This window comes from Anser cygnoides, unplaced genomic scaffold (genome assembly GCF_040182565.1).
Source record: "Anser cygnoides isolate HZ-2024a breed goose unplaced genomic scaffold, Taihu_goose_T2T_genome scaffold_44_1, whole genome shotgun sequence".
NCBI lineage: Eukaryota > Metazoa > Chordata > Aves > Anseriformes > Anatidae > Anser > Anser cygnoides.
This window is the reverse complement of record NW_027103068.1, coordinates 292,541-320,442: the sequence shown is the minus strand read 5'-3', so window position 1 is coordinate 320,442 and position 27,902 is coordinate 292,541. Positions and strand designations below refer to the sequence as shown.

General features: G+C 41.1%; 2 protein-coding genes across 4 annotated transcripts; both read left to right on the top strand.

Moving 5' to 3' along the window:
* Positions 1-120: 120 nt before the first annotated feature.
* LOC136789319 (butyrophilin subfamily 3 member A2-like) lies at positions 121-11,287 on the top strand. 3 transcript variants are annotated; one of them, XM_066989357.1, is made up of 13 exons: positions 122-497; positions 1,171-1,322; positions 2,577-2,927; positions 4,063-4,347; positions 5,789-5,887; positions 6,283-6,309; positions 7,350-7,376; positions 7,990-8,016; positions 8,474-8,500; positions 9,322-9,348; positions 9,622-9,642; positions 9,914-9,940; positions 10,467-11,287. In XM_066989357.1, the coding sequence occupies exons 2-13, from the start codon at positions 1,244-1,246 to the stop codon at positions 11,006-11,008; spliced, it is 1,539 nt and encodes a 512-aa protein (XP_066845458.1). In that variant the 5' UTR covers positions 122-497; positions 1,171-1,243; the 3' UTR covers positions 11,009-11,287. The 3 variants fall into 3 exon arrangements, with proteins under 3 accessions (XP_066845460.1, XP_066845458.1, XP_066845459.1); XM_066989359.1 differs by lacking the exon at positions 5,789-5,887 and having other exon boundaries at positions 121-497; XM_066989358.1 differs by lacking the exon at positions 122-497 and having other exon boundaries at positions 770-1,322.
* A 4,953-nt stretch (positions 11,288-16,240) lies between these two features.
* Positions 16,241-27,592, top strand: LOC136789321 (butyrophilin-like protein 9). The gene is made up of 11 exons (XM_066989361.1): positions 16,241-16,357; positions 18,968-19,069; positions 20,877-21,218; positions 22,344-22,616; positions 23,381-23,482; positions 24,232-24,288; positions 24,925-24,951; positions 25,375-25,401; positions 25,630-25,650; positions 26,254-26,280; positions 26,694-27,592. The coding sequence occupies exons 2-11, from the start codon at positions 19,006-19,008 to the stop codon at positions 27,275-27,277; spliced, it is 1,524 nt and encodes a 507-aa protein (XP_066845462.1). The 5' UTR covers positions 16,241-16,357; positions 18,968-19,005; the 3' UTR covers positions 27,278-27,592.
* Positions 27,593-27,902: the final 310 nt, after the last annotated feature.

The following is a 27,902-nucleotide window of genomic DNA, read 5'->3' as shown; positions in this document are numbered from 1 at the left end:
TTGTTAAATTGTTTCCTGATCTTGAACAGGACACAAGAAGATCTGTATGAGAAAAAATGATAGAATCATAGTATCATAATGCTACCAAGATACAGGTATGTCTGCAAACAGAGGGCAATTCTTAAACATGTGCTGAAAAGGAAAGGAAAGGGAAGGGAAGGGAAAACACAATGTACTAACTTGTTCATTACATACTTCTAAGTCTTATTGCTAAATGCTGGTTGCTAAGAGAATCAATTTGCACAGGAGCGCAAGGAGGAATATCCCCACCTTGTTCCACTTAGCAGTATAGAGATCAGCTGGGAAGCATGAAGCTATTTTGGTGTCTCAGCATGAATTTTGACATTTAACTTTTCCCCAGTCAGGCTGGTCAAGCCCCTCTAGCCCTATTGGATGTTGAAAATGCAATCACAAGTTTCAGTGGTAATAAAGATATGAGGACAAAGGTTCACCGCAACCAACCCCCCTACAGAAGTCTTAAGGTTCTTACTATTCAGGTAAGAGATTATATTTTCACTAAATCCATAAAGAAAAATCCCCTGCATCTACAATGATACTTGAATTAACTGTTGTGGATTTAACAGGTTGCACTGACAGGAATGAACCTGCCTGGTGTAGCATGCTGTAAGCGTGCTGAGTATGGATTAGTTCAATGGTGACTTAGAAAATCAAGATCTTTGGAGGAAGCTGGAAAAAGCCACATGTATTAAATCACAAGTTTCTCTTTAAAATGCTGATGGAATTCAACAGGGAGATTAGTATAGTAACATTTTTTTTCCCTAGGAATTTATCCACAGGGGTAGTTTTGTTTTGTTTTTCATTAAGAAAGAGAGAATAAAAAAAGAGCAGTTTGCTAGTATCAAAAGACAAAATGAAATACTTTTAACACCTAACTGAAAGGAAGAAAAAAATATGTTGGTGAAGGTAATAGAGTTTCTGGAAGACAAAGGTAAGTATGGACAGCTGAACAGAGCAGGCAAGGAGTATATTTCTTTTGCACCATTTAGTGTAGGTAGTTAAATTTAACAGGCTGATGTCTAAAGCAAAGATGCCCTGCAATCCTCTTTGCCTTTGACATCATCCAGTGCATTGCCTGAATCTTTATTCATGTATTTTCCTATTGTGTTACATCTGCATTTATGCTTGTTATTTTGCATTGAACATGTGAAGAGACCAAAGGAGTCACACAGGAGTTTCATCTGGAAGCTTTACTTTTGGTCCTGTTGATGATTAGGAAACCAGCATGATGATGGGTTCCACCCTTCAGTGGTTGACAGCTATTCATATACTGACTTTTCAACACATATCATGCCTAATTACAGGTAAGAATAGTTCAACTTCAAATATATTTAATCAAACAGCTTAATTTTTTCCTCAGTTCACAAAACTGTAAAAGTAAAAAATAATAAGTCTGTCTCTTCTATTTCCTTTTAACTTGGATGACATCAGAGACTTGAAACACACAAGTATGACCCTGGTACAGTCTGGTTTGTGTTAAGGTTGAGACCTTAAGGTCTGAGACCTCTGTGTAGGCTGGAAGACAAGATCAGGCAGAAGGAGACTCATAACCCTCAAGACAGGTGAATGGAGGCCAGGTGGGATGTTCCAGGGTAATTCAGTACTAGACAACCAGGTGTAGCCAAATAAATTATGCCCAAGATTCTCAGTTTAGCTCATAGATTTATCTGCTTATGCTTAGTTCTCAACAAGCAGGTGTTTGCATGCAAGCTCAGCATCTAGGACACAATTCATTGCCCATTGCAATGGAATCTAAAAAAAAAGTTTCCTGTTTCTTTCCTTTTCCTCCCTTTCAAAGATATATTTTTTTTCTTGTGTGAGATTCATCTTTTATATTTTTAGACATATGAAAATTGCACATCTAAGTTCACTATAGTGACCCTAGAATTTGACATTCAAAGAAAATATCCAGACCAAAGAGCCACTGGTCTTTCAATGAAGTCTGTGATTATCTGATCTCTGAAGTCGCCTGTTTCTGCCCATTCATTTCGAAGGGAACTTACAAGTCATAGAAGACTTAAATTATCACATGTTTCAGGTGCCAACATAGAAATGTACAGCATCATTCTAGGCACTTTGTCTCTCCTCTAGCTACTGCTTCACGTGAGTGAAGATCTGTTGCAGGTCACATCTGCCAGCACCATAGCACCATGTGAATGTGTTAGACACCCTATGACACTTCAAATTATACAAGGTACCATAGTCTGGGCGAATGAATCCCACCTTTGTATTTCTTTTAAATAGATCTTGCATCCTGTATTACTTTTTACAGTCTTCTCTTTTTTTTTTCAGTTTTCACCTTTTTTTCCATGACTTCTCGATAGCCATGACTTAATGGCCATGAACTTACTTAAGCTCATGTTCAAAGTACTGAAACTCTATGAGCCTCAGATGATATGAACATTATTCATCTAAGTTCTCTGCCACATTATTTTTTATTTTTCTTCTGGATTCCTCTCCTGTTGATAGCGATATTAGTTCTATTCATTGTCTGATGTACTTCCATGTAAAATGTGATATGGACAAACAAAAACAGCTGCTATTTTCTCTCTACACAGATCAATTTATTAGCTATCCTCCTAATAGTTCCGTCATTGGAGTCATCGGAGAAGGAGTGGTTCTGCCTTGCTATGTGGTAGCAGAGAACATTCCTGAGATATTCTCTGTCCAGTGGATATTTAATGAACAGTCTCAAAAAATACCTGTGAGCACATATGATGGAAAAACTCAAAAGGAAAAGCAAGATGAGAAATATCAAGGCAGAACAGAATTCTTTCATAGTGAATTTGGGGCTGGAAACATGTCTCTGCTCTTGAAGAACATCAGGAGTTCTGACAAAGGATCATATACTTGCGTGGTCTCTTTCAATGATGAGTACCATGATGCGTTGATTGAACTGAAGGTAGCAGGTCAGTGGCAATTCTATCTCTCATTTTATTCAAAGATGAAGCACTGAACAGAGACATATATATCCATCACTGAATGAGGGAAATATAATTTTAATATAATTTGACTGATAAACTGTCCTCATGTAAGAATGTGTTTGATTTAACTTTCTCTCAATTAATGCCTACATCAGATTATTTGAGGTAAGATTTAGCTCCAGCTTGAGATACCTGCATTTAGGTAGCCAAACACTTGCATCTGTATGTGACTTGGGAGTACAACCTCCCTTCACACTCAATGGAAGCCTAGAGTTCAGGGAACTCTGCAGTTATCCAGATAAATTCAAGTTTCTAGCATGTAGTTGACCATTTATGATCTTATTGCCCAGGCTCTCTCTATGGTCAGTATAATCAATTGGTTCCATCCCAATATCTCACTGCTTCCCTTGCTGTTTGCACACAGCAGGGAAACAAAGTAGTGGGTAAGTCTTCACTGCTCATATTTCCATTTCAGTACATTAATAGACATCATTTTCACTGGTAGCTTCAGTTAATGTGGTTTGCTTCGAATTGGACACATTTCTCCTTGTTACACAGGAGCCAATTTCTACTAAATAGCAGTAGTGGCATTTCACATTGCAGCCAAATTTTTCAGAAGATGTCTTCTTTGCTCATTCTAGATGAAACAAAGGTTTAACATCTAAGTAACACTGCATGTTAGTCATCTGAGTTCCTGATTATAAACAATATGACATTTATTTATTTATTTATTTATTTTTCACTGCAGACTTCATCAGTACTATGTCAGTAGAATTTTATTTGAAATAAATAGCTTAATCCTCTAATACGTTCCACTGGCAACGTCATTCAGGAATAGCAGTCCCTAGCTAGCCCTCTCTACCATAATCTCCATTAAGTTATTCCTTATTCTTAATCTGAAAGTCACTGAATTGCTAACCATGATGAAAGTAACTTCCGGGCCCAAGTTTCTGTCAAAGTTCAAATTCAGAAAAGTCTTTCCATGTGCTTCCATACAAATATATATATATATATACACACACACGTATGTAAGTGTTGAATGAGTGATGTCCTTATAAAACAGGCAATTTCCCATTCTTGGTAGTGTTTGAAATAGAGAATACTTATGTTTTTTCCTTAGCTAAAGGTGGTGTGCCTTCCATTTCCATGAGAAGTTACATGAAACAGAGCATTGGCCTCACCTGCCATGCAGATGGATGGTTTCCTAAACCTGAGGTGATTTGGCTGGATGGCCAAGGACAGGTCCGGAAGGAACAATCGTCCACAAAGGTGATGATGATGCCTTCAGGCCTTTACAGAGTCATAACTTCCATGAACCTAAAGCCTGGATCTGACATGGAAGTCTCCTGCAGGATAGTCAATAATCTGCTAAAGACAACGAGTGAGTCCAGAATTCTGATTTCAGGTGAGTGAGCGCAATAGTCACCTGCTTGTAAGATTAAAAAGATAGACAAAATGATATAGGTCCCATTTTTATGTTGTGAGCTAGCCCAAAAGTGTAGTCCCAGAATGAGTACTGGAAGAAGTTCATGAGACCTGCAGTCTTCCTACACCTTTATTTCTAGTTTATTGCACAACCATCAACCGCACACAATAAATCATTTTCTTCTTCAAAGAAGGGCCCAGATACTTTCTATATTCCCTTCTTCAGATTTAGGGAAGTCAACTACTGGAGCTGAATTAAAATTAATTAAAAATCCAACTGTATGCACATTTTAAAAAGACGCATTTCCTTAGCTACGACTGAACATTCCACAAGATTTTATTATCCAGAAATATGTTACCTGGCAATTTAACAAGGTGTGTACATGTGGGTTTCACAGCCCGTAGCTGTGAAAAAGCTAAAATAAAAAATAAAAAATAATAAATAAAAAAATAATAAAAAATAAAAAAAATAATAAAATAATAATAAAATAAAATAAATAATTAAAAGGTACAGTCAGAAGTATTAATGTGATAGTTTCAACACCTCACAAATATTTTTATTCTATGTGTTTATCTTTGCTGTTTTAAACATGTACATTACTGTGTAATCATTATAGGGTGGATATAATATCATGCTTCCCTGTACTCTGTAGCACTTAATACATCTCTTTTTCCTGGGTATATAGACAGGCATCAGGTAGTCTCAAGCAAGTCTCATAGGGTTGGACCCCCAAAAGAACTTCACCACCACAAAGCCAATGTGTAGGCTGGAAAGGGAACTAGAGTGAAGTGTAGTGCTCTTGAAGAAGTATGTGAGTAAACTCCTTCACATGATGGCATTAAGAAATCCTATAACGCTGAATGTGGAGATATCTGTAATGAGACAATAAAATCAACATAATAGAGAATTGTCTTAAATATTACTCTTCCAGACTTATGCATCTTAGTTTGCAGGATGGGTCAGATATTAATTTCACAATTATATCCAGAGTGAATGTGCCTCTCTTGCCCAGGGGTGATGGTTTCTTCCTTCTTTCCATCACCTGCTTTATACTCAGTTTATTATGAAGTGCAACACATCTGTGGAAAAAAAAAAAAAGAAAATGAGAGACAGTATAACTGTTTTTCTTGTCTTTCTTGTCTTTCATGAACTGCGCAAACCAGTCTACCTATCTCAGATATCTCCTTCATACGTTCAAATCTGGTACCCACAGAAAGAATAACCCCAATTTACTTCTGAGGGAGAGTTTGAATTTGAATTTGATTCTTTCTGAATGTTGTTCTTCAGCAACATTACCAGGAAAATTCAAGCAAAATACAAATTCATCATCTCCTCAGATGTATTGGCTACATCCTGAGTTACAAATATCTTTATATTTTACTCATTAATATAATACAACTCCTTTTGGTCATTTTTACAGAGATTTTCTTTCCCTCAATTTCAAAATGGCTGATTGTCTACCTGGTAATTTTATGTTTTATCACGGTCCTAATCTCCACTGTATTTTGTAAACTGAGAAGTAAGTATTTCTTCATATGTTTTCTCAGTCAATGTATAGAAATATCACAACAGTTCATATTGAAATCTATGATTGTAATAAAAGCACGCAATCAAAATCACCAGTGATTATTCAATGACTGTATTCAGGAAATGGAACAAAAAAGGTGTGGGAAAGCACATGGGCTTAACAAGGAGGAATGCAAATTGTATGTCCTTAGGTCAGACAGTGTCAGGTCTGACAAGAATAGCTCTGTGTACTAAACTACTTGTGGGCCCCTTTCTGTAATTATTGGGGACATAAATCCAGAGAGTTACCGACAACATGAGAGACAAAACAGGGAACTGTTTACCCTCACTATTACTCTACAAAAATCGTAGAATTTTGTTTATTTATTTGTTTGTTTTGTTAACCAGGTAACCACAAGAAAACAATTAAAGCAGGTAAGAAATAAAGATGATGATTACGACAATTATGATACTTTGTACAGTGTACGTGTTATTAGAACTTAACTAGCAGAAATATTAAAGGACTAATTAGAAATCCTAGTTGTAGCCAACTGTTTTATAGCTTTCCAGCTTACCTTTGCACCACACTGCAATAATACCCTGCACGAGCTTTTTCATCTGTGCTTTATAAACAGTCTGCTTCAACAGAGCTGACTGGCATTCCCTGCCATCTCATTCATATCCAAGATTCCTGTTTAATCATTCAAGAGTTAATTAAGGGATCAGAATCATTCCTCCACGTCTTTAAAAGATTAAAAAAACAAACAAACAAAACTAAAAACTAAATAACGAACCCAAAACTAACAGCAATTCAAGGATCCAAACCAAGGCCTTCCAGAAGACTTTACACGCAGGAAGCAAGTTTTCTTTGAATATATCTAGTTGGTGTTCATGAGCTATATCTGTACTTAAAAATATACTTGAGTATCCACAGTCAAACTACCTGCTGGCAATAGCCCTAGGCTCATGCTGTCACACAGAAAAAAACTGCTTATTGTTTGGGAGAGAACTAATAGACTCATGCCATAAACATACCAGGGTCTATTCTAAAAAATGGACTGAATGAACAATTTTATCCTGAGGTACTTGTGGTCCTGCTCCCTGACATAGTTGGCAATTGAGGCTAGACATATCCACTGGATCAGAAAATATTTATTCCCTGTCTATGAACCTTAGTTGGGCTGCAGTTGTGACAAATGACACCTAGGAAGGACCGAGTGTCTCAAGATGCTATCTTATTTGTTGTTGAACTCCATTAGAAATGAAGCATGCCTTGGTTAAAAAAAACAAACAAACAAACAAACAAAAAAAAGAGTTCTCTGGAAGAACAAGAAGCCTTGGGAAATTTTTTAGGTTAAACTAAATTCAAGTTTGAACCTCAGTTAGTTCTGTTCACACATAAATTTCACTGTTGTAGGATAAGTGAGGTTTACATGAATAACTAGCATTATGATCATATTTCTTTTGTTTTTCAGTAAAAATGAAGACAAAGATGGAAGAAGGTAAAACCTCTTTGCTTTTGAAATGATGTTAGGCTGTTACGAAGTCTGAAAGACATAAATTCAGGGAAACAATATTTGAATGCATGTTGATTTTCAAAACAGTAGTTGTGGAGTAGCAGCCCTTTTCAATGTTATATCCAATTTTAATGTTTCAATGGATATCCACTGGGAGCATATACTCACCTACAGGAGACCAGAGCTCTTTTAGAGAGACATCTATATGCCACTTAGGATACCTCAGGGCATCTCAAATATACTACGTGCTTATGCATCTGAATACCCCTCTTAAACTAGTCAATTAAGGCATAAGCTAAACAGGTTTTGAAGGAAGACATCTACTAGCAGCACAAATATGTCTTGTTTCCACCCTGTTTAAAAAAATGAGTTATCTGAATAAAATAAGGTTAAAATTTAGTGATACATTCATGGGTTATATTGTTGGATTCCCTCTGGCCTTACACCTAATTAAAGAAGCTGACAGTGCAATGAAAGCAGCCAAGCTTTAAGGATACACATACTATATGGTTTTACAGTTTGTGTATTTATATTGTTGAGTTCATTAAGCCACTCTGTCACAGAGATTACACTGATATCTGTGTACTGTCTTTTCTAGAAAATGAACAACTGAAGTCAATGTTAGGTAAGATTTTTTTTTGTTGTTGTTGTTCATTGCATATAAAACCTATGTATTGAAGACATGTCTGTTGGGGGGGGGGGTTCTGTTTCTTTTTTTGTTTGTTGGTTGATTTTGGTCTGATTATTGGGCTTGATAGCAGTCTTTAATGTGCTTATGCATTTAAAATTAGACACAAGACTCAACAGAAATGGATTATATTCATGTGAAAATCTCCAGGCACAATCTGACACGTTTACTTTTTTTTTTTTTTTTAGAAAATAAATGTTGTGTGCTAACCTGTGAAATACTTGAAAAGAAAGTGTGTTTTTCACAGAAGTGACACAAGTTTAAAGTGAACCTTTATGGAAAGTCCGTATATATAAAGTATAAAAGTTCGCTTAGTAACTTTTAACTTCCAGCTTACCTCCAATAACTACTCCATCTCTGTTATTTCTTTCATTCTATGTGCTGAACTGTTTAGAACAAGAGAAAGCCACAAATCGAAGAGGTAAATCTCATTTTCTTAAAAAAATTCATTGGGAATGGATGCAGTCAAGCCACAATGAAATAAGCTGCTTTATATAGTTAGCTTGGTTTTAGTCTGAATAGTTTCTCAGAAATGTTTTCAGAGGTGCTTACATGGCAAAAGGACAGATGATATTTACCTCTCTACCTCTGTGCAGGAACTGTTGCACCAGTGCTATTGCTCTGCTCACGGTCCACTTACCTCCCTTTAAGGTTATTTCTCTTCCCTATGGTTTCGCTTGGAAACAACTACAAATTTCTGTTCAGCTTTTTATTCTATCCTTCCCCTCTTCTCATGTTATGGGAGGAAAAAAAAAAGGAAAAGTAATTACTTGTACCCTGCAAATCCCCTGGAGAGGGACTTTTTATCAGGGAATGTAGTGACTGGACAAGAATTAATGGTTTTAAACTAAAAGAGGGTAGGTTTAGATTAGATGTTAGGAAGAAATTATTTCCTGTAAGGGTGGTTAGGCACTGGAAGAGGTTGCCCAGAGAAGTTGTGGGTTCCCCATCCCTGGAAGTGTTTAAGACTGGGTTGGATGCAGCTTTGATCAGCCTATTCTAGTGGGAGGTGTCCCTGCCCACGGCAGGGGGGTTGTAGTTAGATGATCTTTCAAGTCTCTTCCAACTTATACCATTCAGTGATTCTGTGATTCTAAGTTTAGTGACAGAAGCCTCCCATGTAATTATATGCACTGTTCCCAGAATGAACAGCTGGGGATATAACTCTACTGTCTTTCTTACAAACATCTGCTGTTGTTTCCTTGATTTTTTACCTCAGTCATTTATGCTCTTCTCTTTTAGCAAAATCAAAACTCAAAGACCGCTTTGGTAAGGCAACACATCTTATATAAACGTTATATTCCTGTCAAGCTTAGAAACAATAATCCAAGTTTTCAGGTGAGTGTGTCTATGCCATCCCTGAATGTGTAGCTGAAAAAATACCACCGACACTGGTATTGAAATAACATGAATAAAAATGTTTCTCACCAGGTTTCAGAATTCTTTCCTCTTCCATATTTTGGTGTTGTCCTATTTAGTAAAACTATTGTGAAAAGGGAAAAAGAAAAAATTGTTAGTGACAGGAATATCTTTCCCTTCCAGGTCAACTGAAAGCTGAGCTGGGTAAGTCACTAAAAACTACTAATAAGCAGAAGAATTTGCTCTCACAGAGGTGCTAAAAACATTGCTTTTTGGCTTGGCACTGACCAGCAGTGGGTCCCTTTTGGAGCTGCCTAAAACCGTCTCTTATCTAACATGGGGTAGCTTCTGGACTCTTCTCATAGAAGCCAACCCTGCAGCCCCCCACTACCAAAACCTTGCTATGTAAACCCAATACAAGTATCTAACTGCCTAATAGGATGTTACAACCCTACTGTTTCTTTCCATTCTGCAGATTTCTGGGAAGCCCGGAGCCATGCAGGTAATTTAACAGGAAAAAGGGTGTGAAAATTGTGTTTCCATCTGTCCAAGTTACCCTGAAGTGAAAATGTCATGACTTTAGAGACTGGTAGGTTGAGATGGAGTCACTGGGACATGCCATCACCTGGATTGGTTAAAAGGAAATGAGGCTAGGATGGGGCAGTTGGGAAGACAGAGAAAAGGAGTTGCTGAGAAGTGTCAAAGTAAAAGGCTGCGTGTGGACACCATTCCAGAAAGGATTCATGGCCACATGGAAAAGAGAAAGCAAGAAATTTATTGTGAAGTGAGTGAAGAGAGAGAGAGTTGCCTAGATTTACACCCCGAGAGAGTACATGGCTATGAGAGCTTGAAAGGTGCCTGTTGGTTCCTCAGTGACTGTTGCATGCCCTGTTTGGGGGAATGTTTCAATTCTTTGTTGAATCACACCAGGACTGCTCAGACCCTCAAAGGCTTCAACCCATAGTCCCCTGCAGAGACAGGTCCCTGAGTGGCTCTGCTCATTGGATTCTTCTTGTTTTCTCCTCCAGTTTTCATTACTGTGAATCCTGACTGCCGAGTCCTAGAGCTCCCAGTGCCGGGGGCTCCAAAAGTTGAGGACACCTCATCTGAGCCTGCTGGCCTGAACAGTCCCTCCACAGTCCCTGTCCTGGTGGGGAAGGAAGGGTTTGCATCTGGGAAACACTACTGGGAGGTGGAGGTGGGCCAGCAGCAGGACTGGGTGCTGGGGGTCGTGAGGGAGAAAGAGGGGCAAGAGGAGGAAGGGACAATTGCTGGTGAGGACTTCTGGGCTCTGCACAGATCCCAGGGAGAGTTATTCTCTAGCAAGGGAAACAGAAAGATTGAGAAGAAGGATATGAGTTGCACTGTGATTGGTGTGCTTCTGGACTTGGAGGAAGCACAAGTCAAATTTTATGAAGCAGAGCAGATGAACGTCATAGTGAAAATCCCTATAAGCCTTGGAAAGGAACATGCAGAAAGGTTTTACCCATTTTTACCTAAAAGAGAAGAAGGGGTAGTCACACCTGTTATCCGCCCAGTCTTAATCCCTGTCCCTTTGGAGACAGTGTAGAAGGAAAATTTGAATCAAATGGCCTGTAGAGTCAAGGTTCTTTTTCAGTGTGTCAGGGTGGACTAGAGGAGAGACAGCAATGTCTTAGGACATCAGTAATTATCAAATCCAGAGAGTAGTACTGTGGAACAAAACAGGAAAACCTGAAAAGAAAAAAATAAATAAAAAAGAGTAAGTAATGAGACAAAAATGCAGTGTCTAAGAGTAGAGAAAAAAAGTGAAGTTTGAAGCAAAGTATCTTTTAATATTATTTATTCTCAACTAAGAGAACATGAAAAGCCTGTAATGACTACATTTTGGTGGAGCATTTGTCAAGGCTTTGTTTAAATTACAAGGCATGCATAAAGAATCATAGAAAAATGCACTGTGGTAAGTCCAGTACAAAGAAAAAAAAAATCCTTAGTTTTTCTTTCTGAATGTTGTAAGAAAAATGGGTATGAAGAAAAGCAAAGTTTGAAGTATAAAAGAAACACCAGAAATGTTGGATTATTCAGTTAATCCATTTAAATGAGTATGATTATTAGAGGATTATTGCCTCCTGCGCTTGTAGAGGCCCTGTTATTTTCTCTGTCATTTCTTGATCTGGGACTTGGTTGGGTGACAAGGATTTTTTTTTTTTTTTAATTATTATTATTATTTTCCATATCAATGTGTTTTTACTCCTCATCCGTGCAAGCTTGAGCATTTGTGACAACTGGATGACGATAACAATGCCCTAGCCAGTAGCTGCCTCACCAAAGACAGATTATCCACTGTTACTAGTGCAGTTAAAAAAGGAGTTAGGATTCCCCCATCTAAGCTCTTAGATTTCTGCATTTCTCTTCTACATGCAGTGTTTGCCGGTTTCTCCAAGCTCCTGAAAGTGCAATGTAACTGTTCATTAGTCAGCTGGTAATGAAAAATTACATTACATCACTAGGTTTTATATTGTTTTATTTGTTTATTTCTTTATCTTAGCCTATGAATTTTCTAACTTCTGCCCTTCCAATTCCTATGTACTGCTTGCGGAGAGTGTGATGCTTAGCTGCCTACCACAACATGCATACAACTTGTTCTGAAAGAAATCACAATGCTTTATTGGAGCTTTACCTTTGACACATAATGTCCAGCAGTTTTAGAGATCTGATGAGTCAAAAGGGATGAAATTAATTATCCGTAGAAGAAATCTACCAAAAGAATGGACAAAAAGCATGGGATTAAATGCCTGAAGGTCTTATGGAACATGGAAATATTGCACTAAACCTTAAGAATATATTATATGTAAACTGATCTCTGTACTATCTCCATTTGTTTTTTATTTGATTTAATCTTTTTTCACCTTTTTGGTTTCATTTTGATGGGATGAGGGGTGTCACATTAAAAGGACACTTATCAGAGTCCAGTATTTGCCTGTTTCAGAGCCCTGCTAAGAGCTTTCACTGAGACAGTCTCAGAAAGACGAAAGTATTTGCAGTCCAATGTTTGCTAAGGACTTTCACTGAGGCAGTTACACAAAGTTGAAACCTCTTCTAGGTTTCCATTGAATCCATGTCACTCCAAGTTAGAGACAAGGATATAATGGAGAACAGTGTCAGATGCTTTGCAGTTGCTCTTCCCCTATCCACCAATGCTGTAACCCCATGGTAGAAGGCCACCAGATTTGTCAGGCATGATCGGCCCTTAATGGAGCCACGTGGGCTGTCACCAACCACCTCCTTATTTCCCATATGCCTCAGCATAGTTTCCAGGATTATCTGCTTCATCATCTTGCCAGGCACAGAGGTGAGACTGAAGGGCCTGTAGTTCCCCAGGTCTTCCTTTTTTGCCTTTTTAAAAATGGGGGTTATATTTCCACTCTTCCAGTCAATGGGAACTTCACTGCACTGCCACAACATCTCAAACATGATGGACAGTGGTTTAGCAACCACATCTGCCAGTTCCCTCAGGACCCGTAGATGCATCTCATCAGGTCTCCATGGACTAGTGCAGGTTCAGGTTCTTTAGATGGTCTCAGACCTGATCTACTCCTACACTGGGCAGTTCTTTTTTCTCACAATCCCTGCCTTTGCCTTCTGGGGCCCAGGACACATGTCTTGAGCTCTTGTCAGTGAGGACTGAGGCAAAATAGTAATTAAGTACCTCAACCTTCTGCATATCCCGGTTGACCAGGTCTCCTGTTTCCTTCCAGACAGGGCCCACGAATTCCCTAGTCTTCCTTTTGTCACTGATGTACCTATAGAACCCTTCTTGTAGCAGTTGATGTCCCTGGACAAATTTAATTCTATGAATGCTTTGGCTTTCCTAACCTGATCCATGGCTGCTCGGACAGTGCTGCTGTATCCCTCCCAGGTTATCTGTCCTTGCTCCTACTTGTTCACCCATGCAGGCCTCCTGGTGTTTTTGCCTGACTTCCTCTTTGCTGGGATGCATTGCTCCTGAGCTTGGGGGAAGTGATCCTTGAACATTAAGCAACTTTCTTGGGCCCCTCTTCCCTCCAGGGATTTGTCCCATGGCACTCTACCAGCCAGACCCCTGAAGAGGGCAAAGTCTGCTCTCCCAAAATCCAGGGTAGCAAGCTTGTTGTGCTCCCTCCTCACCGCCCTCTGGATCCTAAACCGCACCATTTCATGGTCACTGCAGCCAAGGCTGCTCTTGAGCTTCACGTGCCCCGCCAGCCCCTCCTTGTTGGTGAGAATGAGATCCAGCACAGCACCTCTCTTCATTGGCTCCTCTATCACTGGGAAAAGGAAGTTAAGCTTTCTGTCAGCTCCTCATCTGTCCCCAGGCAGAGAGCTCCATACACTCCAGCTGCTCATTGACATAGAGGGCATTGCCATCTCCCCCGCCTGTCCTCCTAAAGTGCCTGTATCCTTCTATTCCATCACTCCAGTCCTGGAAGCCACCCACCACGTCTTCATAATATCACTGAGGTCATAGCCCTGCATCTGTAATTCTGTTTGTTCCCCATGCTAGGTGAGCTAGCACGGAGAAATTTAAATTGGGCCCTTGATGAAGCTGCCTTACTGGCTGGAATGGCTGGAATTCCTTTGTGCTGCTTTTCAGGTGCCCTCCTGCTGACCTGTGACCCTTCTCCAAACTCTGGACATCCGTTTCTGACACTGGCTTCAAGTTGGGAGGAGTGTGATAGACAGAGGTTCTCCTCCTCTGGAAACTCTAGTTTAAAGCCCTCTTCACCAGATTGGCAAGCCTATCACCAGAAATGTTCTTCCCCTTCTCTGACAGGTGGACCCCATCAGTCCCCATGAGCCCTGGTTCCTCAAAGCAAGTCCTACAGTCTAAGTAGCTCTGTCTGTAGCACCAGTCCTGCAAACCTCTGTTGATTTGTTGGATTTGACTGACCCTTTCAAACCCCTTCCCTTTGAGCTGGAGGACTGACGAAAAAGCTACCTGTGCTACTGAGTCTTTTCTGTTGCTCCCACAGCTCTGTAATCTCTCTTGACAGTCCTCAGACTGCTCCAGCTGCTCACATCACCCTTCTATGCAGCAAGGGCACATTGCTGTCTCTTGGTCATCTCGGTGTCCACCAGGACCCCCAGGTCCTTTTTTTCTGCCAAGCTCCTTTTCCAGCTGGGTGCTCTCAGCATGTCCTTGTGCCTTGGACAGTTCTTCCCCAGGGGCAGGACTTTGTGCTTCATTTTTCTGATTCACCTTGATGAAAATTCAAATTATTGAAAATTAAAATAGGTTTGGGTGGTGAGAAACAAAGACACAATTGAAACAATACCCTTCCTCCACCCCTGCTTTGCCCAGGTTCAGCTTCACTCTATTATTCCCAATCCCTCTCCGCACCAATTGGCACAGGCATAGGGGGAATGAGGAACTGTAGCCAGTCCTTAACGGTTGTCTGTTGTTCCTTCCTGCTCACGCTTTTCCCCTCCTCCCGTGTGGGTCCTATCCAATGGCTGTAGTCCTTTACGGTAAAGGACTGCGCCACACTGAGGTCATCCCCCCTATTACTCTGCCATGTAAATCCAGCACAGCCTGGCTGTTCAAACTGTTTCCCCTTCACTGAGTATTCTACCTCACTGTCCACTGATCTAACATATACTTTGTCAGCTTGTCTACAAGGACATTAATGGGAGGCAGTATCAAAATCCCACTGAAATGTAGGTATAAAACATCCTCTTTCCCCATCATCCAACAAGCTGGTCACCTCTTCATAGAAGATTAGCAGGGTAGTAAAGCATGACCTGAGCTTCGTAAATCCATGCTGACTGTTCATAAGCATGTTCTGGTCTTCTGTGTGTTTGGAAATGGTTTCCAGGAGGGTTTTCTCCATCAGCTTTCCAGGGACTGCAGTGAGGCTGCCTGGACCATAGTCACCCAGGTCTTCTTCCTATTGCCCTTCTTGAAGTTAGGGGTAACATTTGCTCTCTTTCAGACTTCAGGAGCCTCTCCCAGTTGCCATGACCTTTCAAAGATAATGGAGAGTGGTCTTTCAGTGACATCAGCCAGATCCCTCAGAACTTGAGAATACAATCCATCAAGCTCCATGGACTTTTGTATGCCACATTTCTTTTAAGTGCTCCCTAACCTGATCCTCCTCCACCAAGGGTAACACCTTCTTTCCTTCTTCCTGCCTTCACTCCTTCCTAAAGAAAATTCAACTTTGTTTCTAAGGCAACTAGAAATACTTCCTGCATTGTATTTTCAGGAAGAAATTGCTGTGAGAAATGGTATTAAAAGGAAAATCCTGTGAAAATCCGTGAATAGTTAGATTCAAAGACATTACCTTCTCCAAAGGGAAAGTTACACCCTTTTCAAGCTGATTTCTTTTAATGGTATCTGCCAAGTCCCAAGGACAACATGCTTCCATTACCATTGTAACTTCACAGCAAAGCATCAGTCTTAGAAGAAAACTCGTGATCTTCAGAGTTGCACCCTGAGTTAATCTTTAACATTTCATTCTTCATTTCAGTTCCACTGTTCAGAGTTCAGTCTCTTTGATCTGAGACAGAAGATGGAGAGACCTTTCCTACCTTACAACAGGTGAAATACACATTTTATTCTGAAATAAGGTTCACTTCTGATGCTGGGCAGTGGGCATTCAGCTGGATGCATGATTATCTTAAACCTCTTCCTAACACCAAAGTTCCTTTTGCAGCTGATCGTTTACAACACAACACAACAATGCAGCCCTGGTATGAAAGACGAGGTGTGATCTTCAGACAGAGAAATGTCGGATTTAATTTTTTACCTGATTCTTTCTTTCATTTTCCTTTCCTTCTGCAGGGAGATGGTGCATAACCCATTGTCATCCTGCATGAGTTAAGCCTTAAGTTCACTTTCTCTGGCAAGAAGGAAAAACAGCTATCTGATATCATTGTTCACCTTCATACATCAAGACAGGTAAGCGTTTCTCTTTTAACTCCTTCACTTCTGAACAAGCCAAGAATGTTGGGCTTCCATAGCGATGGAAGGGAACTGCTCTATTACCTTCATCAAAGCTGTGCATGCAGGGGCCAGCAGTCTCTTCTCTCCACCCATGTCTCCTTCAGTGTTGTCAGGGAGGAAGTGTAGGCATCAGCAGCATGTTTGCTCCTGGTAGGTCTTGCGGAGAAAAATGAAAGTGACAGGGAATGATCATCAGGGGGAGAAAGCTGAGGTATTGACTAGCGGGATGGGGTAGGTTTTGCTTCACCAAGGATTTGTCTGTTGTCTTTGGTGTATGGAAATAGCATTTCTCTTCCAGCATAACTCTGAAGCAGAGGCTGTAGAGCAGGAGAAAAGGTCTATATTCCCTTTCTGAAGGGGACTGTTGGGTTCAGGGAAGCTGCCCCCCCGTCCTCCCCTGGCACAGTGTCTCAGGGTAAAATAAATTGACAAAGGCTCTCACCTATTGAATGCTGTGAAGGTGAAACTATCATGATGTTGTTGTAGCTCAGCATGAGAGGATAACTACTAGAGCACCCAGTGGGCTAGCTGCTTTGCAGAGATGTTAACAACCTCAAACTTTTCTGATTACTTTGAATAATTAAGGTTGTCATCTTCTATGCAGTGAATATCAGGCCTTCATGAATGTGTCGTCTTTTCTTACCATTAAATCATTCATATTAAAATTCTACTGCATTCAATGAATTTTGCGCATTTGATACAAGTTGCAGTGTCAAAGTTAACTCAATTTTATATCCTTCTAGTAGAATAATGATTGTTTATCTTACTTAAAATATGTCACACTATGTCTATTTAGCAATACACATGAAGCCTATGGGAATTAAGACAAACTGTTGGTTTTTGTGTGTTGCTTGTTGTTTGTTTGTTTTAAAATGGCATATAAGCATTCAGTTGGTTTTGTTCTTTGAAGTCATAAATGTTGATCTGCTAGTCAGTGAGGTTTCTTTTGGTCTCTCCTCATATAACACAATATATTTTTTTTAAAGTCAGAGAAAAGAAAAAAATAACATTTGTTAGCAAAAATACCTTTGCTAAACAAAGAATCAGGTCTCAGCATTTGCTGGCTGGAACTCTTTTGCTCAGATGCTCCTATATGTGTCTGATCCTACTTTCTGCTCTCTGATGTATCCAGTCTCATCAGTACAATTCATCTCAGTTGGATTTGGGCTGGATGTATCGGGTTTCACTGAATTTCAAAAGAACTTGCAATATTCAAATGGCAATGAATACAGCTAGGAGAGAGGCTGCTTTTGTCTAAGCACAAACATCTTGTGACATTTTTGGTATTTCTAAGCCATTTGGTATTTATAATCCAGATGGGAACAGGTTTCTACAGGTCCCCCACCCAAATGCCTGTTCTAGTATTTCAACCAGAATAATACAATCCGAAACTGCCTTTAAGACCTCCTTTTAAGCAACTGAGGAGCAATGCTCTCATCTCTAAGCAAGGTTAATCCCTTTCCCATATTAGGTCTCTAAATTAATGTCTTCAATAACATTTTCTAGTTTCTTGTGTGCCAATTATCTGGAAAGAGCCAATTTAGTTTATCTCAAATCCCATGAAAACTCCTGGAGAGTGGCAAGAGCAAGATTCAGCATCGATGAAGTTGATGAATGTTTATGAAATTTAGTGCCAGTTGCAGTGTTACATTCAATGGCCTGACCTACCTGTGAAATTCATGGGGATGTGGACGATACACTCAACAGTGTCATCTCATTCTGTGGTGCAAGCATGATCTTTGGCTTCCTGGATGACCTGGGATCCAGAAGGGCCCATTTCCCTCCATGTACCACAGAGAGCTAAGGGCTACCCACTTAAAGAAAAAAACACAGAATATTTAACTGTAGTAAAGTAGTAAAGATATCATACTAAAAATGTTGCTATGGGGACTGAGACAGGGACAGTCAACCATGTACTGGAAATGTCAAACTCCACAAAGAGGCCAGAGACCAGAGAAGGGTATGTTTTCTAGCACAGGGCACCAAAGTTGACCCTGCTGCAGCCCTAAATTATCTCAGGTTTGTGTCAGAGCTGAATGTGGTTGGCTGTGATAATTAGTTACATGAAATCTTGTGTGAAGTTGAAAGAGAGGTTCTGATTTCACTCTGAAGTCTGATTGTTTCAGGGAGCAGTGTCTTCACGATAGCAAAGAGGATAGTTTCCCTTCCTGTAAACCCATGTACAGAAGCTGCTAAATAACATTTCTTCCCTCTTTCTTTACCCATCTCATAGCATGGACGAAGAGACTTGTGAAACTCAGACCAGAGATTTAAACTGGTGTGTTAATTCATGTGTTCATCAAATTTTGCAGAAAACAGTGTGGGCTGGGTTGAATTTTTCTGTTTCTTGCATACACCCTCATAACTTTCTGGGAGCACGGTAGGCTGCAAGAAATTCTCAGAAGCTGAAATCTAAATTGAGACATCTGGACAGGCATAGGTTTTCTTGGCATTTAAACTCAACTGCTTGAGTGCTTTGGAAGGCGTGTTAGTATGACTTAAGAGATGTCCTATGTTTAGGACAGATTTCCCTTCTATTATACTTCCCTTCTGTGTCTCTTTCAGGTCAGCTGAATGATCATTCTACACATGCAACTGCAGTCATGGAGCAGAAGAAATGGCTTTTGTTCACTGTGGCACTGCTAGCAGCCATCCCCGTCTCATCAGGTAACACTTACATAAACTCTTCTAATTCCTGAGGGATTAAAGTCTGCAGGTGATAAGAAGTGCACAAGACGAAGGTCATGGTCTCCTGAGAAGACTTCCTCTTAACTCCAAAAGAGCCAGAGCTGCCCTGTCAGTTTGATGTTTGGGAATCTGCCTCTTTCCAGCCTGAGTTTATATTCCTTGTTGGAGATGGGGTAGCCCTAACCCAACCCAGCTCTGCCACATCTGCCCTTGCCAAAGCAGCAAGAGCATCTCCAAGTCTACATGGGCAGTTTGCATTGATACAGCTGCCTCACTGCTGGTGACATAGGTTGGAAAGGGCCAAGGCAGGATAGAAAGTTGGACAAAATGTTTCTGTACATTCTTTTAAGCAATTTTGTTGTTGTTGTTGTTGTTATTTTTCCTCCAAAGAATCCTCTCTTATTCCACTTTTAAGAGCCTATTTTCTCCATACTTTTCACCACTTTGGGCTTCCACTTTTCCAGTTTACATTTTGCTCCAGAGAAAAGAAAAAAGAAAAAGAAAAAAGAAGAGAGTGAGAGAACAAATGAGTAAATATTACAAAGATAATGAAATGAAATGAAATGAAATGAAATGAAATGAAATAAAATAAAATAAATACTTTTTATTTAATCTATAAATAAAAGCAAACATGCTAACAGTTTTCCTCATATCATTAAAAATGCTTTTCAAATGTTATTCCAATGGAAAACAGTCATTTCCCCAAAAGATCCCCTAGGTTCTTTTCTTTTTTCTTCTTTTTCTTTTTCTTTTTCTTTTTCTTTTTCTTTTTCTTTTTCTTTTTCTTTTTCTTTTTCTTTTTCTTTTTCTTTTTCTTTTTCTTTTTCTTTTTCTTTTTCTTTTTCTTTTTCTTTTTCTTTTTCTTTTTCTTTTTCTTTTTCTTTTTCTTTTTCTTTTTCTTTTTCTTTTTCTTTTTCTTTTTCTTTTTCTTTTTCTTTTTCTTTTTCTTTTTCTTTTTCTTTTTCTTTTTCTTTTTCTTTTTCTTTTTCTTTTTCTTTTTCTTTTTCTTTTCCTTTTCCTTTTCCTTTTCCTTTTCTTTTCCTTTTCCTTTTCCTTTTCCTTTTCCTTTTCCTTTTCCTTTTCCTTTTCCTTTTCCTTTTCCTTTTCCTTTTCCTTTTCCTTTTCCTTTTCCTTTTCCTTTTCCTTTTCCTTTTCCTTTTCCTTTTCCTTTTCCTTTTCCTTTTTTTCCTTTTCCTTTTCCTTTTCCTTTTCCTTTTCCTTTTCCTTTTTCTTTTTCTTTTTCTTTTTCTTTTTCTTTTTCCTTTCTCCTTCTCCTTCTCCTTCTCCTTCTCCTTCTCCTTCTCCTTCTCCTTCTCCTTCTCCTTCTCCTTCTCCTTCTCCTTCTCCTTCTCCTTCTCCTTCTCCTTCTCCTTCTCCTTCTCCTTCTCCTTCTCCTTCTTCTCCTTCTCCTTCTCCTTCTCCTTCTCCTTCTCCTTCTCCTTCTCCTTCTCCTTCTCCTTCTCCTTCTCCTTCTCCTTCTCCTTCTCCTTCTCCTTCTCCTTCTCCTTCTCCTTCTCCTTCTCCTTCTCCTTCTCCTTCTCCTTCTCCTTCTCCTTCTTCTCCTTCTTCATCTCATTGTTTCAGACATTTCTGTTCTGATGTGTTGCTTCCCAGCCTTCAGATTTAACTGAAAAGAGAATACTCTCTAATGAAGATTTCCAACTTGGAAGTGCTATATATTCTCTGGGGAAGGCATAAATGTTTGTCCCAGTGCTCTTTGCCATTCATACTGGTACCTTTTCTGATGGATTTCAGCCAGATGCTTACTCAAGTTTGGTTCCTACAGAAAATTTTGAGGTCATCTCTCCCCGGAATGTGTTTGGGGTTGTTGGCCTGGACATAGTTCTTCCCTGCAATGTCTCTTCCACGAAGCCACTGTATGACATTGAAGTCCAATGGAAGAAAATCACAGATGGGCATATAGAAGATGTCTACGTACGGAGGAACACAGTTGACAAACCAGGGCAGAAATACGTGGGGAGGACTGAATTGCCAAAAGATGGACTTGCCTCTGGGAATGTGTCCCTAACACTGAAGAATGTGCTGCCAGCAGATGAAGGAATGTACAGCTGCATTGTGAATTCCAAGGACTGGAGTGCTGACACAACCACTATGCTCAGCATTGCAGGTTGGAGATTTTTGTGGGCTGGATTGTGAAAGGGGTAGGGTTTTTACAGAAGGAAAAAAGCTATTCAGAAGTACACTGCCCCCCAGCTGATCCCCCCTCGTATGATCCATCATGTAATCTGACCAGTCATGTGATCCAGTGGGCCACATGGCACCCGACTTTTGATCTGATTTAACTCTTTGATTCAGAGACACTGAGAGACTGAGAGATTGGCAAGGGGCTGGGAAGAGTTCAACCCATGTGCCACTCACTGCACGGGAGGCAACTAGGGGCACTAGCAACCTGGCCAGCCCAAGGAGGGTCGCTTTTAGTTTTAGGCAAGGAAGGAGCTTTAATCTCTCAAAGCATAAAGTGCTTCCCTGAGTCTCTTGAGAGATTTCACCATGCATGTTCAAAAGTGGTTGCATTACAAGGAGAAGTGGAGCATGCGGGATAGCTTGCTAAGACAGCCAAGAGATCAGGGTGAGTTCCTATGCAGGCTTCATCCCTGCTCTCAGCTTTACTGTGACAAGTGTAGGGTTAGATAGCTTCAGTAATCACTGTTGGGGAGATGTGAGACCACATGATGGACACATAAGTCCTATTGTGCTGGTGTGAATGGTTGTACTCAGGGGTCTGACTACGATATGCATGTGGTGCATCCCACACCCTCACACTAGAGCAGTTTTGGTACAGTCCCTATACAGTGACCATCAATGCCCACTCCTTCATGCTAGCATGAACTGGGATGCCAGGGAAAAAGCTGTGCATGCTTTACAGTTTTTATGTTTTCTTCTTTCCACTTCCTCAAAATTGGACAAGAGTCATACAGATTCTGTAACAACAGTACTAAGTAACAGTAAATTACTAATTACTAAGTAACAGTAAATACATACATCTTCTCTGTGCCAGGTAGGGAGCTGAGAGGCAGACCCATCCAGCATTGTGTCTTTTTCTTAGTCAAGGACAAGCTGGCATACATAGCAGAGAGGATCTGTGATCCCAGAGGAGCATTTCAAGGTCTAGTCTAAGAGAAACTGTCAGGAAATGGAGCCAAACTCTGTATTAAACAGGAGTTGTAAATCCCAGCTAGAGCTGCTTTTATTGGAAACACTCTCCTCTCACTAACAAACTCTTGCTTTTAAGGTACAAGTGAAGTATTCTTTGAAATATTGGGCCCCCGAGGACAAGGTATTGAGCTTGCCTGCAGATCACATGGATGGTTCCCCAAACCCACTGTCGAGTGGGTTGTTCAGAATAAGCAGATGCTGTCTCCGGACACTGAAATACATCAGGACAGCAAGAAGCTCTTCAGTGTGCTGAGTCGAGTCACAGTTACAGGACAGGAAGTGGAAGAAGTCACCTGTCAGATCCAGAACTACCTGGCACAGGCTGAGAAAACTACAGTGCGCCTCTCAAGTGAGTCACATCTGTGGTGGTTTTACTCGGCTGGGCAGCTGAGCTCCACCACAACAGCTCTCTCACTTCCCCTCCTCAAAGGGAAAGGGGGAGAAAATATGAAGAAAAGGCTGAAGGGTTGAGATAAGGGCAGGGAGATCACTCAGTGTCCTGAGAAGCCTTTGCTGTAACGATATCCTTTGTCCTAGAAGCTCTGTAAGGTGCTTTCCAGTGCCAGGGAAGATAATAGTTCTGCAGTCCAGCTAAATGGATCACAAACCACCATGCCCAACTGCAGGCTGGACAGGCTGTAGTGAGGAATGGGAAGGGTCCTTCTTGGCCTGAATGCTGTACCATTCTCTAGAGAAGGCCGGCTCTGTCCCAGAAGGTAGGGTTTGTGGCTATTTCTTACATCAGTTCTAAGGGAACTCCTGGGTAGGCACTCAGATTTATATTTAAAAAGGTTAGATGCCCAAGGGACTGGTGAAAACACTCCCAGGAGTCCCAGATCACTGCTCATCCATCCATACATTTCTGTAACGCTTACCACAGCTCAGAGGAATTAGCTTGTCTTTATGGACACTTCTAACCTCTGTGATCCAGAGGAAAAATGCCTGATGATTTTAGGGTAGAATTCACTTCTCCATCTTCTTCCAAAAGCTGAGATTTTGATCTGAACAGGTCAACTCAACTCTGCAGTTCCTGGAGAAGAACTGACATGATCCCAAAGTGATTCCTCCCAATTGCACATTGCAAGGTGAAACTCAAAGATTTTCTTTTCAAAGGTGCTGCTTTTCCTCGTACATCTGCATGGATCCTTGCATTCTGGATACTACTGACTTTAACTCTTCTTATATCTGCTGTGAGCGCTCTTCTGTTATTTAGAGGTAAGATTTTTTTTTTTTTTATTTGCCTCAATGAAACCTACTCTTGGAGACAAAGTGGTCACTGAACAAAACAAAAGAGCTTGGCCCTTCATCCATACCATGTTAGGCACCTGTGGGTGTAGATATATCTGCACAGAGACACGCCACAAGATGTGCAAGAAGTCTGCACTCAGCTGGTAGTGTGGCCACAGTCCTACTGCTGTGCAAAGTGGCCTTTATTTCAGTTGCCCCCGCCTGACCCCATGATACTAAAGGGTTCAAGCCAGTCAGAGTTCAAGGTAGGGAATGGAGATTGTTTATTTATCATAAGTTGCAAAATTTAAAGAAGCTAAGCCCAATACTCCTGATCTTTACACGGTAACTATGCTGGAACCGTCAAAGAATACTCAGTGATAAAATATGGCCAATAATAGAGTGGAAAAGAATGTAAAAAAAATAATAATAAATGAAATAAAATAAGATAATAAAATAAAATAAAATAAAAATAAAATAAAATAAAATAAAATAATAAAATAAATAACCAAAACCCACTATAATTTCATAAAATATGACATGGTTCAGCTAAATACAAGTTATTTGTTTCTTCTACCCTATCCCCAGCATGATGTGTTTATACAACCCCATGACACCCAACATGCTATGACCTGTCCCAAGTGAATTCAGATGTTTTTTTCACATACAAGCTACATGTGATCTTCAGATATTTCCTCTGTGCTTCAGTATTTCATATGCTTCTTTGAATATTACAGCAAAACAGAGGACCTCTAAGAAAAAAAAGGGTGAAGAAGAGACTCTTAAAAATCAAGGTAAGGGAGTTCTCCATCTGTAAGTACCCACTTCAACAACCAGTCACAATTACCATCCATCTTTCATCTGGAAACAGATTTCCTTGCATTCACAGAGGAAAGCTAAGATACTCATGCTCTTATCTCAGCTGAAGAGTTTGTGAAAATATGAAAAACATTTATTTTCCTAGGAGCTTTTTAGGCTCACTGGCTTCCACAGGAAGATGTCAGTTCCTTTCCCTGGACATTTTCCTATGATGTGCCTTGAAATCCCTTCTGCTGTCATCCCTTCAGCTAGCACAAGCACAAGGAACATGACCCTCTGGACAGCTCAGATCCCTTTTCCCAAGTCCCCAACTGACCAGGGAAGGATGTCTTAGTTCCCAATATCTGAAAGCACTGAGGGAACCTGCAACCTCCTTGCATTACTGGGTAACAGAAGAGAGAGTGCAGGCATCAGGAGGGGGCTTAAAAACAAACCCATCTCCATCTGTCTACAGGACTGAGGGACTGAGTGTTCTGAGGCTGACCTCTGTCAGGGCCATGACCACCTCTGTCGCATCAGTTTCAGTCCTCCAGAGGCTTCTGTGAAGAGGCTTATGGATGTCAAGCCATTACTCAATGTCTAACATTTGTGTTTTTTCCCTTGCTGTACAGAATGTGAGAGAACGACTTCAAATGCAGGTACAGTAAAATTAGTCTCTCCACACTGAGAAAGTCCCACTCCAGTTTTCCCAGGTTTATGTAGTCATTATCATTTAACCTTTCTCCCAGGCCAGGCATCCACCTTTCCTCACCGTAGACCTCCTCCAACCTGCCCTTTCCTTTCACATCCTCTTTTTCATTCCCATAACAAGCTTACACTGAAGAAATTGTGGGCAAGGCATCTGCAGAACAAAATCCATGCCTGCAGCCATCACTAGAATTCACCTCACAAAAATAGAGTGGGTGCAGGCTTACCTAGCACACTCAGGGCACCATGCTCAGAGGGGAAATCACTCCACTGTCCCTTCAGACCATGCACATCTGATGCAGAAAGATCTGAAATTTCTTCTTCAAATCCTCAACACAGAAAGCAAAGGTGTTTTTCTCCTCTTTCTCTTGCAGAATATGACATACTGCAGGCTCGATGTGGTAAGAGACCAATTATGGGAGAAAATAAATAGTATGTTGCCATTGTTGAAAACAGACATAGATGCAAGCTGTCTGTGTCCTGATGCTCCAGACAGATGTTAGTGATAGATGAAGTCCAGTTATCTGGCCCTGTGGTCATTATTTGTCTCCCTGGGTAGCTCTCAGTACCCAGTAGTGGTAGCTCCCTCTCGCTGACCAAGCACATAACACTCCATGTTTCTCTTTCAGATGCAATAAGCAGAGAACTAGGTAAGTCAAGGCATCTTCCTTTTCTCTGTCTCTTTAAATACAAGTCTGTCAGTGGTTGGGAGCAGCACCTTCCCCTGACCCCACAGTCCTAGCAGAACACTGTACTCCAAACAGTGAGCTCCTCTTTGAGGGCTCAGACGGACTCAATGGGGACTCAAAATGACAATGAATTATTATCCACCATTTCCCACACCAGTCAGCGTGCTGCAGGATTAGAGAACTTGTCCATAAGCTGCCTGATCTATCTGGGGGGGGCACTCGGGGCATAAAATGCAAGTCCTGCAGGCTAGACCACTACGAACACATGTGAAGGCCATGCTCAGCTCCCATTATCACCAAGAAGCTTCTCCTTTGTCCCATATCATAAGCTTTCCTCAGTGGCAGGCCTGGGCCATGCCCTGTCCACATAGCAGGGTACTCCTCCAGTCCTGACTAATGACAGGACAGAAGGTTTACTCCTTCACTTGTGAGGTACCTCAGGCATGGGAGAGCACTGCTCCACAAATGAAAAAGGGACATGGATCCATCATGGGCATTTTGGCCTTTGAATACAGCCTCTTTGCTTTTGATTTGTGTTTTCTATTTTTTTTTTTTTTTAAACAGAGTTCAGACAGGCTCGAAGCTACATGGGTAAGTCTGTGGACATGTAATCTGACAGAAGGGTTAGAAGCTAAGTCAAGGTGTCAAAGCTTGGAGCAAGCCCCCTTGTTCCTTCTGGAACAAGTTGGCCAAAACACTGCTGAGCAGTGGCATATGGACAAGTGTTGGCATCTCCCTTGGGTTTAGCTACACCCATGGTACGGGTCCCACAGTACTGAACCATGAGCAGCCAACTTGGGAATGAAGCTGTCATTCCTTGCTTGCCAGGAAATTGGCATCGCCCTCAGGCTAGAAGCCAAGTTTGAACTCCAACCTGACCTGGGAACAGGAGCTCTATTTCTAAAGCTCACTCTGAAAGACAGCAGGTCCTTCTCCTCATAAGGATGTCGGTGTCTGGGATTCTCTGCTATTTGTAACTAATGGCTCCTCCTCTGTCTTCCCAGTGCCCATCACCCTGGATGTAGCATGGAAACACCCTGAGCTCGCCCTGTCCCCTGACCGGAGAACAGTCCATCACGAACCTTCTGATCAGGGTTCCAACATCAAGTGCCAGCTTCCCATCGTGGTGGGCAGGGAGGGCTTTGCCTTGGGGCGGCATTACTGGGAGGTGCAGGTGTGGGATGGGCTGGACTGGGAGGTGGGGGTACTGGCAGAGACTGTGAGGGACACTCGGATAGGAGAGAGCTGGGAGGAGCTTCCTAAGCATGGAGTCTGGTCACTGAGACGGGAGAAAGGAAAGTTCTGGCCTGAGGAGGCCAATAATGTGATGCATCAGAATACTGCCCCACTAGCAGCAGTTGGGCTTTACCTGGACTTTGAGCAAAGCACTCTCTCCTTCTACAATGCTGGGGTTTCAGGACGTATCCTGGAAGTCTCCATCGAAGCATCAGTGAAACTGTACCCTTTCCTCAGACCAGGTCTTGGTAAGGTAGGAGAGAAGGGGAAACCCCTCTCCATCAACCACAACACAGGGTGGGACTACCCACAAAAAATGCAGTACAATATGGTACATGGAAATCACACCTGAGCTGCAGTGATTCTTCTGGTCTCCATGGAGAGGGAGAAAGGACAGAGCAGCAGAGCAGATCATTGACAGCCCTGCTTGGCTCCATCCAAACTCTGTCAGTGGTAGAGAAGTCTGGACTGGCAAATTCAGAAAGACCAGGAAGTACACTTGTGCCTGTCATTTGAAATGCCATAAACCCCCAGGATTGACGCCTGGACCTATCGACCTCCACCAAGGAGAGGCACTCACACCTTCTGCAGCTACCACTTTTTGCTATTCCCTAGTCTTTTCACTGCATGTTCCTCTTTATTAAACAGAAAATGAAATAAGAAAGAATGATTTTTCCTGTGTTGCTGAGTGCTCTGATGTTGTTCTATCTTTCTTCTTACTGATAATCTGCTGATCAAGGGGGATCCAAAGCCTTTCCTGCCCAGATTTTTAGGTTCCCATACAGCAACAGTCTTCTGGAAATCCCTTGCAGCTAGTTAGCTGATGCTTTTTGATGTGGGAAGCACTCTTACTACAGATCCCAGACCTCAATAAATGTGGTGCTTCCTTTTTGCCTAGAGGTTCTTCCCCTGAGGGCAGCTATTCTGCCTTTGAGGTGCCTGCTTATGTTCAGCACAAAAGATAATTTCTTACTGTC

What these genes read in the sequence shown, in the direction of transcription:
- LOC136789319 (XM_066989357.1), top strand. Translation starts at nt 1,244, where the DNA reads ATGATGATGGGTTCCACCCTTCAGTGGTTGACAGCTATTCATATACTG. An exon ending in TGTATTTTGTAAACTGAGAA is followed by an intron (nt 5,888 to 6,282) that starts GTAAGTATTTCT and finishes TTTGTTAACCAG; the next exon opens with GTAACCACAAGAAAACAATT. An exon ending in AAAACTCAAAGACCGCTTTG is followed by an intron (nt 9,349 to 9,621) that starts GTAAGGCAACAC and finishes TTTCCCTTCCAG; the next exon opens with GTCAACTGAAAGCTGAGCTG.
- LOC136789321 (XM_066989361.1), top strand. Translation starts at nt 19,006, where the DNA reads ATGGAGCAGAAGAAATGGCTTTTGTTCACTGTGGCACTGCTAGCAGCC. An exon ending in AGCCATCCCCGTCTCATCAG is followed by an intron (nt 19,070 to 20,876) that starts GTAACACTTACA and finishes TGGTTCCTACAG; the next exon opens with AAAATTTTGAGGTCATCTCT. An exon ending in AGAGACTCTTAAAAATCAAG is followed by an intron (nt 24,289 to 24,924) that starts GTAAGGGAGTTC and finishes CTTGCTGTACAG; the next exon opens with AATGTGAGAGAACGACTTCA.